The 18,988-nt window shown below is 36.9% G+C and overlaps 1 protein-coding gene across 1 annotated transcript; it reads right to left on the reverse strand.

The window, feature by feature from the left end:
* Nucleotides 1-2,183: 2,183 nt before the first annotated feature.
* On the reverse strand, nt 2,184-5,080 carry LOC148914259 (receptor-like protein 6). Its single transcript, XM_089043768.1, has one exon. The coding sequence runs from the start codon at nt 4,984-4,986 to the stop codon at nt 2,197-2,199; it is 2,790 nt and encodes a 929-aa protein (XP_088899894.1). The 5' UTR covers nt 4,987-5,080; the 3' UTR covers nt 2,184-2,196.
* Between the last annotated feature and the right edge of the window lie 13,908 nt (nt 5,081-18,988).

Below are 18,988 nucleotides of genomic sequence, written 5' to 3' on the forward strand. Positions count from 1 at the left end.
TCATCCGAGTTTCAAATTTCGGATAAGATTTTCACCCTATAAAATTTAGAGTTGAAAGTGAAAAATTATTGAGTAGAAAATGAATAATTAAACTTGAAAGTGAAAAAATTTTAGAGTTGAAAGTGAAAAAATTATTGAGTAGAAAGTGAATCATTAAACTTGAAAGTGAAAAAATTATTGAGTAGAAAGTGAATTTGTTGTTAAAAGTGAAGAGTATGGATTGGTATTTATAGAAAAAAATTCAGTATTTTTGGGGTTTTTTAAAATTTTTTACGATTTTTTTTTCATAATTTTTTGCCTTGAAAAATTCCAGGCCGTTGGATTGGATGAAAAATCGGAAATCGGAAGGACTAGGTTGCGCCACGTGGCAGCGGAAAGAAAAAAATTAATTGCGCTCACGACGTCACTTGCCTTCGAGCCAGCTCGTGGACCCACTCTGCCTGTGCCACCTTTGTTGCTGGAACTTGCATTTGGGCTCTTGGCCCTCCTCCCCAGAGCCCTGGGGGCTGAAGTGGCCTAAGGAGATTGCTGGTGGCTATCCAAAATTGACATGGGCTTTTTGATAGTTGACTGGATGTTCCAAATTAGGCCCAAACAGAAAGTAACGAGTTGAGGACTTATGGTCAATTTTTTAAAAGTTTGTCCAATTTTCTGTCAAAGACATGTCACCTAGAGATGTCAAATAGGTTGTGCCCGGCAGCCCATCCCATTTAAACTCGTGCTTTTAACGCGGCCGTGGTCGGGCCACCCATTTAATTTATCGGGCCGTACGCCGCCGCCCATTTAGTAAAATCATTGATTCCGGCCGGCTCAAAGCCCATGTCCACATTGAAACGAGCCGGGCCGGTTGGGCCCGTGCTCGTGCTCATGCCATACTCGAGCCCAAGAACCAACCCATTTAATTTGAATTTTTTTTCACTTGGTTTTTTTCCCACTAGATAATTCGAATTATAAACATTAAAAATATAATTAGAGGCAAAAAATGATGAAATATTCGTGCTCTTGTCGTGCCGTGCCTCATTTAAACGGGTTGGGCTCATGTCGTACTAGGCCGGCCCGTCCTGTTTGACACCTCTACACAATCACTTGTTGTGGATTAATTTTTGTATTTTTCTTTGTAGAACTTTTGAACTATTCAAAAATGTCACATATTTTACACAGTCTCTCTCTTTCTCAGATAGAGTCTCTCCATCCATTTAATATGCAAGTTTTTTTATAACAAAAATTCCAAAATGTAACACTTGAGACGTTGATATTTATAACAAGCTTCGTTGTGCTGCAAGAATGTCACGAGTTCCACAGTGCTAAGATGGAAAGTACTTGAGTTTGCTTCCTGCAAAATCAGCAAGCAAGCATCTTTTGACATCGAGGGTGAAGCATCTATATTGTCACATGGGTTTAGGTCCCAGTGTTACCATTTTTAGTATGGCAAGGAAAAGTTTGCAACCAAGGGTTTGATTTGATATTTGGTCTTTGGTCTTGGGAGGTATAATTTTTGCGTGTTCAAATGGTTTTCATGGTTTACCTCCAACTTCTACTAGTCAAAAGTTGTCCAAACATGATTCATATTCTGTGACTGTGTAGTCCAAATATGCAAAAAAGTTTGGATAAGGAGAAAAATTTGTTTGGATTTTTATTAAGAGGTATTAAAACTTTCGTTGTTTGTTTTTAATTGCCGCTAAAAAAACAGCAAAAAAGCATCGCACCTTATCCAAATGAGCCGAGAAAGATGTACACCGCCAAAACTTGCAGCTGTACTTGCACTACCAAAGGGCATGCCACGTACACTCCTCAACCAGAATTGATTAATTAAGTGTCAATTATATCGTCATAGTCAATTTTTAAGTTGATTCGTATTGTACCCTCAATTTTGTGGGCAAATACTACTTAATTATGCATGCTATTTAGTGATTTAATTTTTTTTCTATCCTTGTAATTTTTGGAATGAGAAGATTTATAGGAGTATATAATATAGTTGAGGCAAACTGCGTGTACTATTAATTGAATTGATTTGTCAATTGTGTTTGACAAATTACAGTTGCACGGACAGTTGCTCTACTTTAACAAAACTAAAGAGGATCCTCTTTTCAAATTCATGCATTTTTATTGGCACTTTGACATAATACAATATTCATAACAAATGTTATACAATATGAAAATATATAAACTTTTGGAATGGTTTCTTCACGCACGTCGCTATGTGATTTTCACAATTCTACGCCATATCTTTATGCTGACCACTTTCACAAGCCAATTGGGTGTTCCGTTAGAGAGTACAAGATATCCCACAGATATTCCAATTACCACCCCAGATGCATACCCCATTAACACTACCTTCCAATCAAATCCATTCTCATGCTCCAGATCACCATCTTGTTGGAATGATGATGGCGATGATTGATGTGGACTGCATGTTTTTGCAACTGGAAATCCACACAATCCTACATTCCCAATGTATGAATCATTTTCAAATGTATTAAATTGCTTGCCATGAGGTATGGGTCCGACAAGTTGGTTCTCTGAAACGTTGAACTTTTCAAGATATGTCAGACTTGCCAATTGCACCGGAATCTCACCAACAAGCATGTTTGAAGAGAGATCTAACCATTCAAGATTGCTCAAACCACCAAACGAGGGTGGAATTGTACCTGTAAGCTCATTATGAGAAAAGTTAAGCCCCTTCAATGACTTAAGCTTACCGATTACATTTGGAATCTTTCCTGTGAAATTGTTGTTTGAGAAATCAATAGTTGTGAAGAACGTCAAGATCTTCACCATTTCAAATTCGATGCCTTTAATTGTCACTACCACAGTATCCTGATAGTTGCCATCTCCCATATATTTCAGTCCATGTTCTTGCGAGTTTATCATGGTGGTCAAATGTTCAAAATATTTTGCTGGCAATAGACCGCTAAAACGATTGTAGGAGAGGTCCATGATATGTAATTTTTGGAATGGAAACTTAGTTTCCGGATTGCCTATTTCGCCACAAAATTTGTTAGACCTCAAGATAAGAATCTGCAACTTCGGAAGAGATTCCAGCCACTTTGGGAATGTATCTTGAATTTTGTTGTTTCCAAGATCTAGAACTTCCAACTCTCTACATGTGTGCAATGATGGCGGCAACAACCCCTCCAACTGATTTCCATTAAGATCAAGATTTCTCAAGACATTTCCCTCAGAAAATGTCCCAGGAATCATGCCATGAAAGTTATTATTCCGTAGATTCAAAACAAAGAGGCTCTTACTGAAATTCCCTATGCATTGATGAATTTTGCCACTCAATTTATTATTAGACAAATCAAGGATTTGAAGGCTACTCAGACTGCAGATCATTGGAGGAATCTCGCCAGTCAAAGAGTTGTGAGAAAGATCCAAATATCTCAAGAAAGATTTCCCCGAATCTAACAACCAGTTGGGAATGTCACCTTGGATTCGGTTGTGGGAAAGATATAACCTGTCCAAAGATGGTAAGGCTCTGAGAAAGTATGGGAACTCACTTATGTTACAATACGACAAATCTAGGAACTGAAGTTGAGGCCAAGTGTTGTTACTCAAATGGTTGAAGCTCAAGGATAGACGATTAAAAGAAAGATCAAGCCATTTGAGGTTCACGAGTTCATAGATTGATCTTGGAATCGGGCCATCCAGTGTGTTATTGCTTAAAAGAAGTACTGACAAAGAATGAGATTGGAACTCAATGATATTGCCGCTGAGTTGGTTACCAAAGAGGGATAAGAACTCCAATGATGGCAAACTACCTAACCAAGATGGTATTGTTCCGTTGAGTTGGTTCTCATATAATTCGAGCTCAGTTAAGTATCGAGGAATAGGACCCACCAGTTTTTGTTTTGAAAAATCATATAAAGAAGCGATCCCTGTTGAGTTGCTATCAACTTCTGGAAACTGACCGACATAATTGTTGCCACTAAGATACAACGTAACGAGGCTCTCAAAGTTTAAAAGCGACCATGGGATTTGGCCACCAAAATTGTTTAACGAGAGGTCCAACAACATGATTTGTGTGAGGTTACCAGGGAATGCAGGATATGATCCTACAAAACTGCAATTACTGAGATACAACTCTCTCAAAGACTTGAAATTTCTTGTCAGATGATGCCAATCTACTATGATTCTAGTATTAGAGAGGCCCAAGGTTTCGAGTGGACTACTCCAGTTAGACTTGGGGAAAGAACCTGTGAGTTCATTCCAACGTATGTCTAGTACACGAAGGTTTGGTAGGCGGAAAATGCTTTCTGGGAATTTTCCTTGCAAGTGGCAATCAGAGAGTACAAGAGTTGTCAGAGAAGAAGAGAGATTCTTGTAGGAATCAGTTACCACTGAAGACATGTCAACATCAGACAGTTGAAGCTCCTTAAGATTGGTTAGGTTTTGAACAATTCTGTTCAAGCTAAGAGTGTTCAAGCTAAAATTATCTACTCGTACATAACTTTGGGAGAGATTGAGTGAAACCAAGTTGGAAAGGTGGGAAATTTCGGAAGGGATTGGGCCACTGAAATTGGAGTTAGAGAGGTCAAGGTGAGTCATACTTACAAAGCCACCAAATTTGGACGAAATTGGGGAACCTCTGAATTCATTCCAAGAGAGGTCTAGCCTCTTGAGATGGCCAAGAGAGAATAAGCTGCTATTGGAATGGATATTGCCTTGAAGCCCACCAAAACCAAGGTTGAGACCGATCACATGACCAGTCATCTTTGCACAAGTGACTCCACTCCATTCGCAACAATCCTTGCCTTTCTCCCAAGAAATTGTACTATTAGAATAAAGAATTGTTCCATTAAGTAATCCTAATTCATTAGAAGTCTCAATAGAAAAGGAGTTCTTGAATTCAAGCAAAGCAGAGTTGTCGTGGGGATGGCATAAATGCCCGGAAGAAAGAGAAGAGGAAGAGTTAGATGATGATGAACAAGTAGAGTTGAATTGACAAGTAGTAAAGAGCAGGAAGAGGAGGCACAACCAACCCATCTTTCCTTCAAAATCTAAAAGTATATATTCTTCTAAATAATTTTGTGAGCAACTCTATCCAGGAGATGTTGATATTTATAACAAGCTTCAGCAACAGTGATTTATCTACAATGTCACGATATGAGTGTAGTAGGTGTGGCATAAGGTTGTCGTGCATTTAAAGTTTCCACAGTGCTAAGATGGCAAGTACTTAAGTTTGTTTCTTGGAAAATCTTTTGGAAAATTTTGCAACCAAGGCATTGATTTGATATGAGATATTTAGTCATATATCCATTTTTAGTACTAATAATATAGATATACCCTACATCATTTAATTTCTATAAACAAACCAAAAAAAAAAACTCAAAAAATGACAGCTAGCCCTTTATTGAATTTAATTTTGATCATTAAATTACTTTGATACCCTATTGAGTGTTTTGGGCTTTTTTATTAGGTTTTGGTGTTGGGTTTGTTTTAAGAAATCAATGTCAGTTTTGTAATTTAAAAGAAGTTAAAAGCCCTTTTGTTATGTTGTAAATGGGCTTTGGGTGTGTTTCTAAAGTCCATTTCATATAGGTTTTAATAAATAAAAAAAATAATTTGGGCTCCTATATTAGGTATATTAGTGAATCTCCCTTTGCTAGGCCGTAGGCCTGTTGTCCAATATGTGAATGAACTTTCAGAGCAAATTCATACAAGTAAAAAAAGCATTTGCAGCTTTGCAGTCTAAATTAGGATCACCATCAGAAAAGGATGGCATAACTATGTAGAAATTTGCTAATACACATGTCAATTGAAAATGGCTTTGAGATTAATTAGATGTGCATGCTCTTCATATATCTTTTGTTTGGCGTGGTTTCCTTCTCATCCTCTGATGTTTTCTTTGGCTTCTTCGTCGTTTTTTCGTACTAGTTTGGATGAAAAGAAAAATTGGTTTGGATGTTTTGAAGAGGTATCAAAACTTTCGTTGTCTGTTTTTTTCTCTTTCTTTTCCTTTTGGGCTGGTTGAGCATTAATTCTTCTGTTTTTGGCTCAGCAATTTTACTCACTCATTATCTTCTTCATATTAATAAATTGACCACCATGTTCTGTCAATCTACTTAGTTGGTTTTCTAAACATTTTTTTTATATTTTAAGTTGCTTCGAATATTTTTTTATTTTATTTTATAGGAGCTTTGAACAATGTTTTTTTTTATAAATTTTATACATGCTTTGAATGTTTAGTTTAGTTTTATGTGACTATATTTGAAGGGAAAAAAAAACCCAAAATTTTCTCTGTTTATTAGTTAAATTATTAAAGTTGAACCCTTCATGCTTGACTGTGATTGGTCATATTTTTAATTTCTTTATTGATATTGCCTCTATCTTGATGTGGTGATTGTTGAGATTCTTATTGTTATTAGTTACGTTTATTATAAAATTTAAAACTCTGGAAACCTTAAAAAGACAAAAAGGAAAAAAGAAGACATTGCTCAAAGTCTAAAAAATCTTTGGATTAATATGTTGTTATTTATAACAAGCTTAATGAATAGTAATTTATCATCTTTAAAGATAATCAAGCATCATTATGCCTCGTAAGTGTTACAGCATGACTACGGAAACAATAGAAGTCTAGCCGGTGTAATGATTGGGTGTCCCATTGTCACACAGGTGAAGGTCCCAATGTATGTTAGCTTCTACACCAATTGGAAGTGCTGATAATTGACATTGAGGGTGAAGGCCTGCTACACCAATGTTAGCTCGCTTCTTCTTCTTCTTTTTTTTTTTGGGTAATATGTTTCATGTAATTGGAAGAAAGTTGCACCAAGTCTTTGATTTGTGGCCGTCTTTGGTGTTGGTAAAGTTTGACGATAAGGTGTAGGTCCCATTGTTAGCGGCCTGCTACACCAAATTTGAATTGTTGATAATTGACATTATTGACTTATTGAGGGTGAAGTCTTTGATATTTGGTCGTCTTTCGTTTCTGCGTGTTAAAATGGGCACCTTAATTTTCATAGACTTGCTAATCTGGGTGCCACCTGTTACCTCTAACCTGTACTAATCAAGTTGTTCAAATATGATTCGAATTTGTGTTCACCAATTATTCTAGCGTATTGAAGACACAAGGAACGATTATGCAAAAATTGACCATCAAAATCGTTCTTGGCTTACCAATGACTTTTGCCTCCTTCTTCACGTTCTCTCATTAATTCTTCTCATCTGCTGCACGGTTTTGCTTCTCTTTTCATTTTGTCTCTATCCTTCAGCATTTGGTAGGCCTTGCCTTTAGTCCAATCTCTGAATAAACTTTCAGAGCAAATTCATAAAGGCAAAAAAGAAAAGGGACCAACTTTTACTTCATGAGAGCATTGCATGCGGCTTTGTATTCGCAATTTGGATTCAGAAGATCAAAAAGGACAGCATCCTAAGAATGCCCGTTGTATAAATTAGCTATTACATTTAAAATCAAATATATGCTATCTCAGTTAGTATTGCGCCAAAAAAATATATTTCTTTTAATTTTTTATTTATGAAAATACATTATGTGTTATAAAACTAAGGGTAATTTTCATTTTACTACGTTGAAGTTTTCCGAGTTACAGCCTTTAATACATCAACTTTTTTTGTCTCAGTCGCATACTAGGTTTTGGGTTTCTACTTCTTGGATTGTGTAAACAAGCAGGTCATTGATGACCAAATAAAAGAATGAGTGTTGGTGTAAACAACAGGTCAGTGAAAAGTATGTAATCCTTCACATGATTAATTGTGGTCTAGAGATGTAGTAATTATTTAATCCCGAAGTCTCCCTGGGCTAAAGCCCACTGTAGTCCATGGAGTAGTTTCGCCCCGATTTTGCCTCGTAAGTCTTACGGCATGACTAAGGAAACAACAGAAGTCCAGCCGATGTAACGATTGGGTGTCCCATTGTCACACAAGTGTAGGTACCAATGTTAGCTAGCTTCTACACCAATTTGAAGTGCTGATAATTGACATTGAGGGTGAAGGCCTGCTACACCAATGTTAGCTCGCTTCTCTTTTTTTTTTTTTTTTTTTTTTTTTTGTGGTGTGTGTAATGTGTGTGTAATATGTTCATGTAATTGGAAAAAATTTGCACCAAGTCTTTGATTTGTGGGCGTCTTTGGTATTGGTAAATAGGCATTTTTGCGTGTTAAAATGGGCACCTTAATTTTCATAGGCTAATCTGGGTTCCACTTGTTCCCTGCAATATGTACTAATCAAGTGGTCCAAATATGATTCGAAATTGTGTATTAAAGAAGTCGGGAACGAGTCATAAATTGGTCATATCAAAATCGTTCTTGTCTTCACTAGTAGTCACCAATGACTTTTGCCCCATTCTTCACGCTCTCATTAATTCTTCTCATCTGCTTCTCCACGGTTTTGCTTGTCTTTTCACTTTCTGTCTCCACCCTTAAGCATTTGATAGGCCTTAGGCCTTCAGTCCAATCTCTGAATGAACTTTCAGAGCAAATTCATAAACAAAAATTTCTTTTAAATTTTCATTTATGAAAATCCATTATCTTTCTCTAGGGCTAAAGAAAAGAAAGGAGTTAATAAATAAAGTCATCAACATAAAAATTAAAACAATCCTTTAGATAAAATCTAAATAATATAGTAATTAAATCCTATATAAAGCTAGCTACTACAACCTCTCGGCCACAGTTTCTTTGAATCTTGCTCAATCTTTTTCACATTTTCTTTGATGCACTCTCTCACATGAACATGCTAGAGTTTCTTGGGATCTCAAGCCTCTACATTGACCACCAAGTTCTGTCAATCTACTTAGTTGGTTTTCTAAACATTTTTTTATATTTTAAGTTGCTTTGAATGTTTATTTTATTTTATTTTATACGAGCTTTGAATAATGTTTTTTTTTTATAAATTTTATACATGCTTTGAATGTTTAGTTTAGTTTTATGTGACTATATTTGAAGGGGAAAAAAAACCCAAAATTCAGGTGTTATTTCTCTGTTTATTATTTAACTTATTAAAGTTGAACCTTTCATGCTTGATTGTGATTGATCATATTTTTAGTTTCTTTATTGATATTGCCTCTATCTTGATGTGGTGATTGTTGAGATTTTATTGTTATTAGTTATGTTTATTATAAAATTTAAAACTCTGGAAATCTTAATAAGACAAAAAAGAAAAGAGAAGACATTGCTCAAAGTCTAAAAAATCTTTGGATTAATTGTTGATATTTATAACAAGCTTAATGAATAGTAATTTATCATCTTTAAAGATAATCAAGCATCATTGAGCCTCGTAAGTGTTACAGGCTTACAGCATGACTACGGAAACAATAGAAGTCTAGCCGGTGTAACGATTGGGTGTCCCATTGTCACACAGGTGTAGGTCCCAACGTATGTTAGCTCCTACGCCAATTTGAAGTGCTGATAATTCACATTGAGGGTGAAGGCCTGCTACACCAATGTTAGCTCGCTTCTTCTTCTTCTTCTTCTTGTTTTTTTTTTTGGGTAATATGTTTCATGTAATTGGAAAAAAGTTGCACCAAGTCTTTGATTTGTGTCCGTCTTTGGTGTTGGTAACGTTTGACGACAAGGTGTAGGTCCCATTGTTAGCTAACTGCTACACCAAATTTGAATTGTTGATAATTGACATTATTGACTTATGGAGGGTGAAGTCTTTGATATTTAGTCGTCTTTCGTTTCTGCGTGTTAAAATGGGCACCTTAATTTTCATAGACTTGCTAATTTGGGTTCCACCTGTTACCTCCAACCTGTACTAATCAAGTTGTCCAAATATGATTCGAATTTGTGTTCACCAATTATTCTAGTGTATTGAAGACACAGGGAACGATTATGCAAAAATTGACTATCAAAATCGTTCTTGACTTACCAATGACTTTTGCCCCCTTCTTCACGTTCTCTCATTAATTCTTTTCATCTGCTGCACGGTTTTGTTTGTCTGTTCACTTTGTCTCTATCCTTCAGCATTTGGTAGGCCTTGCCTTTAGTCCAATCTCTGAATAAACTTTCAGAGCACATTCATAAAGGACAAAAAGAAAAGGGACCAACTTTTACTTCATGAAAGCATTGCATGCGGCTTTGTATTCGCAATTTGGATTCAGAAGATCGAAAAGGACAGCATCCTAAGAATGCCCATTGTATAAATTAGCTATTACATTTAAAATCAAATATATGCTATCTCAGATAGTATTGCGCCAAAAAAATGTATTTTCTTTTAATTTTTTATTTATGAAAATACATTATGTGTTATAAAACTAAGGGTAATTTTCATTTTACTACGTTGAAGTTTTCCGAGTTACAGCCTTTGATACATCAAACTTTTTTTGTCTCAATCGCATACTAGGTTTTGGGGTTTCTATTTCTTGGATTGTGTAAACAAGCAGGTCATTGATGACCAAACAAAAGAATGAGTGTTGGTGTAAACAACAGGTCAGTGAAAAGTATGTAATCACCAATGACCAAGTGGTCCAAATATGATTTGAATTTGTGTATTAAAGAAGTCGGGAACGAGTCATAAATTGACCATCAAAATCGTTCTTGTCTTCACTAGTAGTCACCAATGACTTTTGCCCCCTTCTTCACGCTCTCATTAATTCTTCTCATCTGCTTCTCCACGGTTTTGCTTGTCTTTTCACTTTCTGTCTCCACCCTTAAGCATTTGATAGGCCTTATTTAGTCCAATCTCTGAATGAACCTTTAGAGCAAATTCATAAACAAAAATTTCTTTTAAATTTTCATTTATGACAACTCTTCGACAACTCTCTCCCTCTTCCATAAATGTGCCCTTTTAGCAAGAACCCAAGCTTGAAGATCCTTTTTTTTTATATATATAAATAAATAATTTATTTATGTATTTGCCGAATAAAACACTCAAATTTGTTTTGTTTGAAGAGTATTTTTTTAACAAACGAGAGTTTGGGGTGGGGGGAGGGAAGATGTTGCCATGAAGGGTAAATGTCTTTTTATTTTTTATTTTTTAATTTGATTAAACTTAATTAAATGGATGAGTGTAAAATTTTTAAAAATGAAGTGTCAAATCTTAAGTCGTTAGATTATTGGAATGGCCTAGATATTGCGAAATGTAAATAAATGCACCATATGTAAATGTAGAGGCTCAGGATCCAGTTTCTTGCGCCTTCCATCCATCAACTACCAAATTCCTGAACATGTCATTACTAACTTTGAAGAAGCAATTACCGCACTAAAAGATGTTAATGTTATATTAATTTCATTACCTCATTTGGTAGAGATTTAATTAATTGTTATAGTTACCTATTTAAATCTAATTCAACAATTTTTTTAAAGATAAAAAAAAGGAAGAAGATATTACAATTTGGCCCAATTTTTCTAATTCAACAATTGTGACTCCCCGACCCAACTTTAACCATTTATTTAATTTATATAATTGTGAAATTACAATTTGGCCCTTGGAGTGAGGTCACGTTAGTCACTTTTCGACCTGTAAGTATTTTTGGGATTTGAGTAGCACCATTGCATAGAGCTCGTCGATACGAGTTCGTAGACACGTAGTAGGCTCAAATCGGAGTATTAACGAAGTTATGGTCAACGGAAGTGCAATGGCACAACTGTAATTTTTTCAAAGGAACTCAAGCTCAGCCTCTCTCTCTCTCTCTCTCTCTCTCTCTCTCTCTCTCTAAGCCTCAGTAGTGACACCACCATTTTCAGATGGTGATTTTGTGGCCATCCAGCCACCAAATCAGATGGGACAAGTTGCAAAATCTTCGTCTCTTCCTTCTCTATGCATCCATAGCCATTTCCACCATAGGAACTCCAATATTGGTCACGATTTTGGACTGAATCGAGCAAAACCCACATTTTGTCGTGCCAAAATCATCGAACCAGGTGTGAAACTTCATCTACTCTTCATGCTCTACCTATTTATGTGATGGGTTTGTTTTAATTTTGAGGTTTTGGAGATCGATTTCTATCCCCCAATTATGCCAATGGTTTCGGCTTTGTTCTGCTAATTTGCTAGTTTTTGGCCGTGATCCAAGAACAAAAACTACTCCTCCTTTTAGTTTCAAAGTATTGGTATAGGTATTGTAGGGTGTTTCGAGAATTTTCCGCTGCGGGAATTTTCTAAAGAAACCCACGCGCTGCCCGCTGTTGAGGCCCAAAAAAGTCACGGGAAGCCCAAAGACATTCAAAGCTCAATATAACATATAATGTTGGTCATGCGTTAATTCAAGCTGTATTTTGGGAATTAATTTATTAAATAAATATATAAATAGTGTACATGCCATGCCAAATCAATAATACATTTTTCTTATGCCAATCACCTACCAAGCTCACATGAACCCAAGTCATGTGGTTTACGGGGCTTGCATGAAGGATTGTGGTGTGGAAGGTTACGGAGGTTCACAAGGCCCACGAAAGCTCTTGGATAATGGAGACTTTGGGTTAGCTACTTGGGAGCACCAAAGTCCAAGCCCATTACTTAGAGTTCTCCAATGTGGGTGAGTAAATGAGATATTTTTTCAAGCACTTCCTTTTACCCATAGGAAATAATCATTTTCCAAAAGCCTACCTTTACCCGTTGGAAACAAGCCTTTTCCAGTACTTCCTATTACCCACTGGAAACAAGCCACTTCCAACACTTCCTTTTACCCATAGGAAATAGTCATTTTCCAATACCTAGCTTTATCTGCTGGAAAATAGCATGCCCTAGTGCTTCATTTTAACCATTGGAAATAGGCTGGTTCTAGCACCTCTTTTTACCTATTGGAAATAAAGGAGAGCCTTCACCTTCTATAAATTGGGAGGCATTACTCAGCCAAAAGGACCCATCTTGGTTGTTGCAAGCTTCTCAACAACCATGAAAACTCACATTTCTTTAGCTATTGCAAGCATTCCAGCAACTTCTAATTTTTTCTTCAGCCAACACTCCTTCACTCGGTTGCTACAAGCATCCCAGCAGCCATCAACTCCCATAAAGCATCACCTAGCTCCAAGCCTTTCCTTCCTTCCAAGCTTTAAACACCATAGCCTTCAAACCTCAAGCTTTTCCTTCCATCCTCCTTCTCTTGAAACTCTTAAATCCCTATAGCCATAGCCACAAACAACAAATTATCACATCAAACTCAAACATATCCAACACCAAGCCAAGCACATGCATTCTCATTTGCTAAACTTGTGGGTCTTTAGCTCCCACACTCCAAGCTCTCATGCCAAGCTCATAAAATCTCATATCAACATCAGCAAGTCATCTTCAACTATTCGTCGAGCTGCCGGAAACGTCAACACAAAACACGCAGCCGCTCATTGAAGAAGAACAAAGTACTCGACTTGCTTCTCCTCGATACTTTGGGCCTAGTTCTCGCTAACTCAAACAAGGGGCAATGAAGTCTTCATTCATCACTCTATGGCGATCCAAGAATCAACAAATCCCAGATGAGCCTTCAGACGAAAAAGACCCCAACATAAATGGCGACTCTGCTGGGGACTAGGCCATTAGTCTTGTAGTGGCTCCTGAAAAATCACAAGCTTTATTCATGCAATTGCACTACAGCAAAATTTAAAGATAAGACCATTCTCTTTGATTTTGCTTTGTTCTATTGTTCTTTAAAAAAAAATAATAAAAATATGCAAAAGCATTTCTAATATTTTCTCTTATGTTGTAGATATACCTTTTCAGACAAAACATCTTGCGAAAGGCCTATGGGGACTTAGGATAATCCATCATAGCAAACAGCACATGCAAACTACAAATGACTTGGGGGCTTCATGCCAAGTGTTGGGGCTTTTTCTTCCGCAGCTACTACGGGCCTGACTGTCGTAAGGGCAAAATGGAAGAAATTGCCCTTGAGCCCGAGTTCAAAATAAAGCCCCAAAATACCTCGAAAAGGCAGTAGAGTTTAGGAAGTATTTTGGTTATCTTCACCAACCAAAATAATGGCAACTTACAGGTAATTTCTTCATGCTTACAGATAAACTTTTGAGTTTGGCATGAGGGGCTTGTGGCATGGGAGCAAAATTAGCATGAGTTGAGCACCAAAAAGGAAATATGGCTTCCTAGGGAGAAAAGGGAGTGTTTAAGGTGAGGAAGAAGAGGTTTTCAAGCATATGTGGCTAGGAAGAGAAAAGGGAAGAACTATGTTCTTCTGGCAGCTTGTCAGAAGAAGAAAATGGAGGAAGATGAACAGTGCACGAAATTGCTGGTTTTTGCAAGTATGAGAGGAAGCTTGCTCTCTAGTTGTGGATGATTTTTGTTGGGTAGAAGAGGCCCTAATTTATAGCCGCTGGAAGCTGATATTTTCCAAGAAAACCTAATGGCTTCTACCCATTTTGGCTAAGCTTTTCCTTCCTTTCTCCCTTCATCTCTTCAATCATCCCTTTTTGGTGAAATCCACTCTACCCATTTGCATAAAATCAGGATTTTTGGGAGCCGAAGCCCCTTTCCGGCTATTTCAGGACTTCTATTTTCAGCCATCTTTCTTCCTTCTTTTCTCTCCTTTTCCAAGGCTAGGTCTGATGAGGGAAGGAATGGGTATGCATGCTGGTTCAAATGGTGATCTGCGCTCCAATATCCCTTGGTCATTTGGAAGTTTTTGTTTGAAACTTGTTTCTCCCATGTGTTGGAGCTTTCCAGCAGCTTTCACACATGGATATTTTGCCTTTCAACGTGGCTTTTGTTTTCAGCTAGGTGCTGAAGATTTGCAGATATATTTTTTTGGGTTGCTTGGGCCTTCTATGACAATAAGTTGGTTTATCAAGTACATGGGCTAACTTCATCAAGTATTGGGCTAGTTTGGTTGAAGTGATGGGCTATTTTGGTTGGAGTAATGGGCTATTTTGGTTGGGCTACTTTCTCTTTTGTGCTCACCCACATGTTTGGGCCTAAGAAATGGGCTTGGGTTCCGAGGCTCCCAAGTAACCCTGAACCTCCACTTCTTGGTCCATCAATGGGCCTCATGACAATTTATTACCATCCATACCACAACCCACTCAAGCAAGCCCCGGGTATTTGAGTGGCTTGGGGTCCACTTAAGCTTGTGGCGTGATTAGGTGCGGAATGATAATTCCTTGCTTAGCGTGGCGTGTCGCTTACGTGGCATGTGTGCAAGCGCATATGATGAACTTTCGTGATGCCCAAATCGGGTTTCTTCTTAAAGCATCGATTGGGCCGAGAATTTATTTGGGCCGAACTGTGAATATTTTGGGCCTCAACACCAAGCAAATGAGAGAGACAAGAATCCAGTTTAGAATTTCAGCTTTTCTCCGGAGGAAAGCAAACTGCTTGTTACTTATCTGAGGAAAACAAGCTGTATAAATCTCTTCTAGCAACTCGCTTAGCCTCTCCCTTCTCATCTTTAGTCTACTTCTTCCAAAGATCTTCTTTGAAGCAAGTTGCAAGAAAAATAAAATTTACAAGGTGCCTCTACTGCTTTCTAATTCTCGAGTAAGCCAAAGAGAATATAACCTAACTCTGCAACCAATTGCTGACCCCAACAAGCTGACTTGGGGGCTTCATGCCAATCAAATTCAAGGAAGGACACCATGCCATCCAAACAAGCAAACGATCTACCTTTTTTGCCACACAGTATAAATCATCTCTTTGATTACAACAAGCCTAGATAATCTTGCATTATGGTGAGAAACAGTTTTCTATTTCCCCTTTTTGAAACAAGCCAAGTTACATTCTTCTAGCACCTACTCCATAAGCAAAGAATTTTCAGCACCTGCTCTATTTCAAACATCCTTCCAGTACATGCCTTATTTCAAACATTCTGCCAGTTTCAAATCTTCCAAAAGCCTTCATATCGCAAGTCAAGGTGCAAGCAACCAAAACTCACCTTCATGCTACCAAATTCCTTGCAAATTAGTAAGAAGATGGCATTTCTCATGCTTTTATTGCGTTTTTGGAGCCCAAGATGACCCCGGATGGGTTCGTGGACTTCTGGAGAAGTGTTCATAATATTTTTATCTTTAAAACAAGCTATCTTGGGCCAGATTTGGAGGAGATTTGGAGGAGATCAGATTGTGGGCAGATTCTCCTAATTCAATTTGGATTTTATTCCTAGTATTATTTTATTTTAACTAGTTTCCTTGTGGGGATTGGGCAGCTAGGTTTTAGGAGATATTTAAGCTCCTTTTCACAGCAATTTTGGGACTTCTTTTTCACTTTTGAACGTGACGTTGTGGAGAGCAATTGCTAGGGTTTTGGGTTTTGCGACTTTCAGGTGTTTTCATTCTTATTCTTCCGGATGATATTTTCTTGGATTTCAATTATGAATATGCGTAACTAATTCTCTTTTGCTAGGGTGAAGCCTTGAACCTTAGCATGAATATGTGATTTTTATTTATTTGCTTATGATTGAGTGCATGCATACTTTGAATTGTTAATCACTGTTTTAAACAATCTAATTGTCTTAATGCCTGATCACCATTAGGATCTTTAGAAAAGTAATTGAATGCAATTTTGGTAAGAAGGTTCCTTGAAATTGATGCACTACTACAAAAAGTGAAAAAGACGACCAGAAAAACACGACGGTCCTAAGTGAAAACCGTCGTTGTTTTTTAAAAGACGACGGTTTTATAAAACCGCCGTGTAATAACACATTAGACAACTAAAAAATGGAGTTTCAAATGGCTGTTCATAAAACACGACGTACTTAATTTAAAAACCGACGTCTTATTGAAATAGGATTTTCAAGAGGTAAAATCATAGCCAACAAATAACGGCGGAAGTTATGAACCGACCGACGTAGAAAGTAAAGACGACGGTTTCAAAAAAAGCCGTCGTTTTTACCCGGAAATTAACACGACCAAGTTTTCGTATAAGGCGCCGTATAATTACAAATAAATCCACGGCGGTAAAATACAAAATACCGCCGTATTAAATTAATGTACAACTACGGCAAAGGTAAATATAACGACGTCCTTTCTCGTATTTCTACGACGACATCTTTAAATCTTACCAAGTTGGGGTTTTCATATAACGACGTATTATAGAATTTAACGTCGTATTTGTCCACTTTATACGTCATACATTATATTTAAACCGTCGTCTGAATAAGAAATTTTTTAACAATTTATTTCTTGGATTTTATTATCCTACGTCGTAGATCTACTTAATGACAAGAATTGAAATAACCACGACGGTTTATATAGAAAACCGCCGACATAATCAGATTATTCTGAGATCACAAGGGTTAGGAAATCTTACAAGATGGAACTCTGTTGCTCATCATAATCTTACCAGAAAGACAATATTTTAGAGGTTAATGATGTATGTGTATTTGTGTCTTTGAGATACACAAACGCACATACACATTAACATCCAAAAAATTGCATCTGAAATTTGACGACGGCAGCCTCAGATTTGCAATCGAGAGACAATTTGAAGTGATGATGCGTGCGCTTGTGTATCTACACAAACGCACACACATTCACATCCAAACAATTGCCTCCTAAAACTTCACGACGGCAGCCACAGATTTGCAATCAGAGAGACAATTTTTTGGAAGTGAATGATGCGTGTGCGTTTGTGTATCTACACAAACGCACACACACATTCACATCCAAACAATTGCCTCCTAAAACTTCACGACGGCAGCCACAGATTTGCAATCAGAGAGACAATTTATTGAAAATTGGTGATTTGCAATCAGCCACAGATAACCAACATTCAAACAATTGCCTCCCAAGAGATGAGGTGAGACAGAGAAAGGGGCAAGAAGAAGTTGAAACCCTAATCGAAATACTAAAACTGAAAGAACCCGTGGAAAAAAACCCTATTTATAATTAAAAAACCAAATCCACGTCGGTTATATTACACATAACGACGCTTAACAAAAATAATCCTCGTCGGTAACAAATACATTATGTCGTTTTATTCTTACTTAAGATTTACAAGAAACAACGACGGTATAACAAAAACAATGTTGTTTTATATTTTTATTTGATTTAAATCACCACCTAGAAAAGAAACTTTATAAATTCTAGAACATTAATTTCTCGAAAAAACTATATGTATAAGGCACTGCTTTTGAAAATAAACTATAAGAAAAGGGAAAAAATTATATTTATAATAAAAAAATAAAATCCACGTCGGTTATATTACACATAACGACGCTTTAAAAACGAATCCACGTCGTGAAAAAATAATACGTCGCTTTAGTTTAGTGTTATCCACGTCGGTATATTACAATAAAACGACGTATATTATAAAAATAAACGTCGTAAATTTAAAACAACCGTCGTGTTAAATATTTCTACCATGACGCGAGATATTGAGTTATCGACTTTTATTTAGGAGTTTACTACGGCGGTACCTACAACACTACCGTCGATTTATGTACCACGTCATAAGTTCAAATTAACGTCGTAGTTTGTCTATTAATACGTCGTCGTTATATGTAAACCGCCGTCTTATTACTATGAAACGGTTTGTATACATATACAACTTTTCGTCTACCTGACTTACACATGCACTGTTTCCAAACCCGAGAAAAATTTCAATCTCCTGCAGAAAACTTTTCGCCTTTTTCCTTGTCGAGCAATCGCGAGTATCTCATCGTCTTCCTCTTGTCTTCGCTGTCGCCTCTAAACTTAAACACCAAAATCCGAGAGAAAGCTTTCATTGCACGCAAAAGGTAAGCTTTCATTTCTCACTATTTTTGTTGCTATTTTGCATGCTCATACTGTTTTTGTTTTGAAAATCTTTTTACCTTTTTTCTGGCGAAAATCATTTTTATTCTTTCAAGTTTGATAAAATACACAAAAGAGAGGGAAAGTTTCAACTTTGAACACAACTAATTCAACTAAATAAGACGACGGTAGCTTTGTATTTACGTGGTTAAATATGTAGACCACGACGGTTCGTCAGTCGTCCTAGCGTCGTCTTAAAATTGATCTAAGTTGTTTTAAAATGACGGTCAAATTTTTATTTGCTTGTTTAGTTGCAGGTTTGATTTCTCAACCATGGTTTTCGTTTTTCCTAATTTGATAAAATACAGAGAGAAAGAAAGTAGGGTTTGGTATCTTATATAGACGACGGTATCTTATTATTGACG

This window comes from Prunus mume, unplaced genomic scaffold (assembly GCF_029339155.1).
Source record: "Prunus mume cultivar Tortuosa unplaced genomic scaffold, ASM2933915v1 scaffold26, whole genome shotgun sequence".
In the NCBI taxonomy this organism is placed as follows: Eukaryota; Viridiplantae; Streptophyta; class Magnoliopsida; order Rosales; family Rosaceae; genus Prunus; species Prunus mume.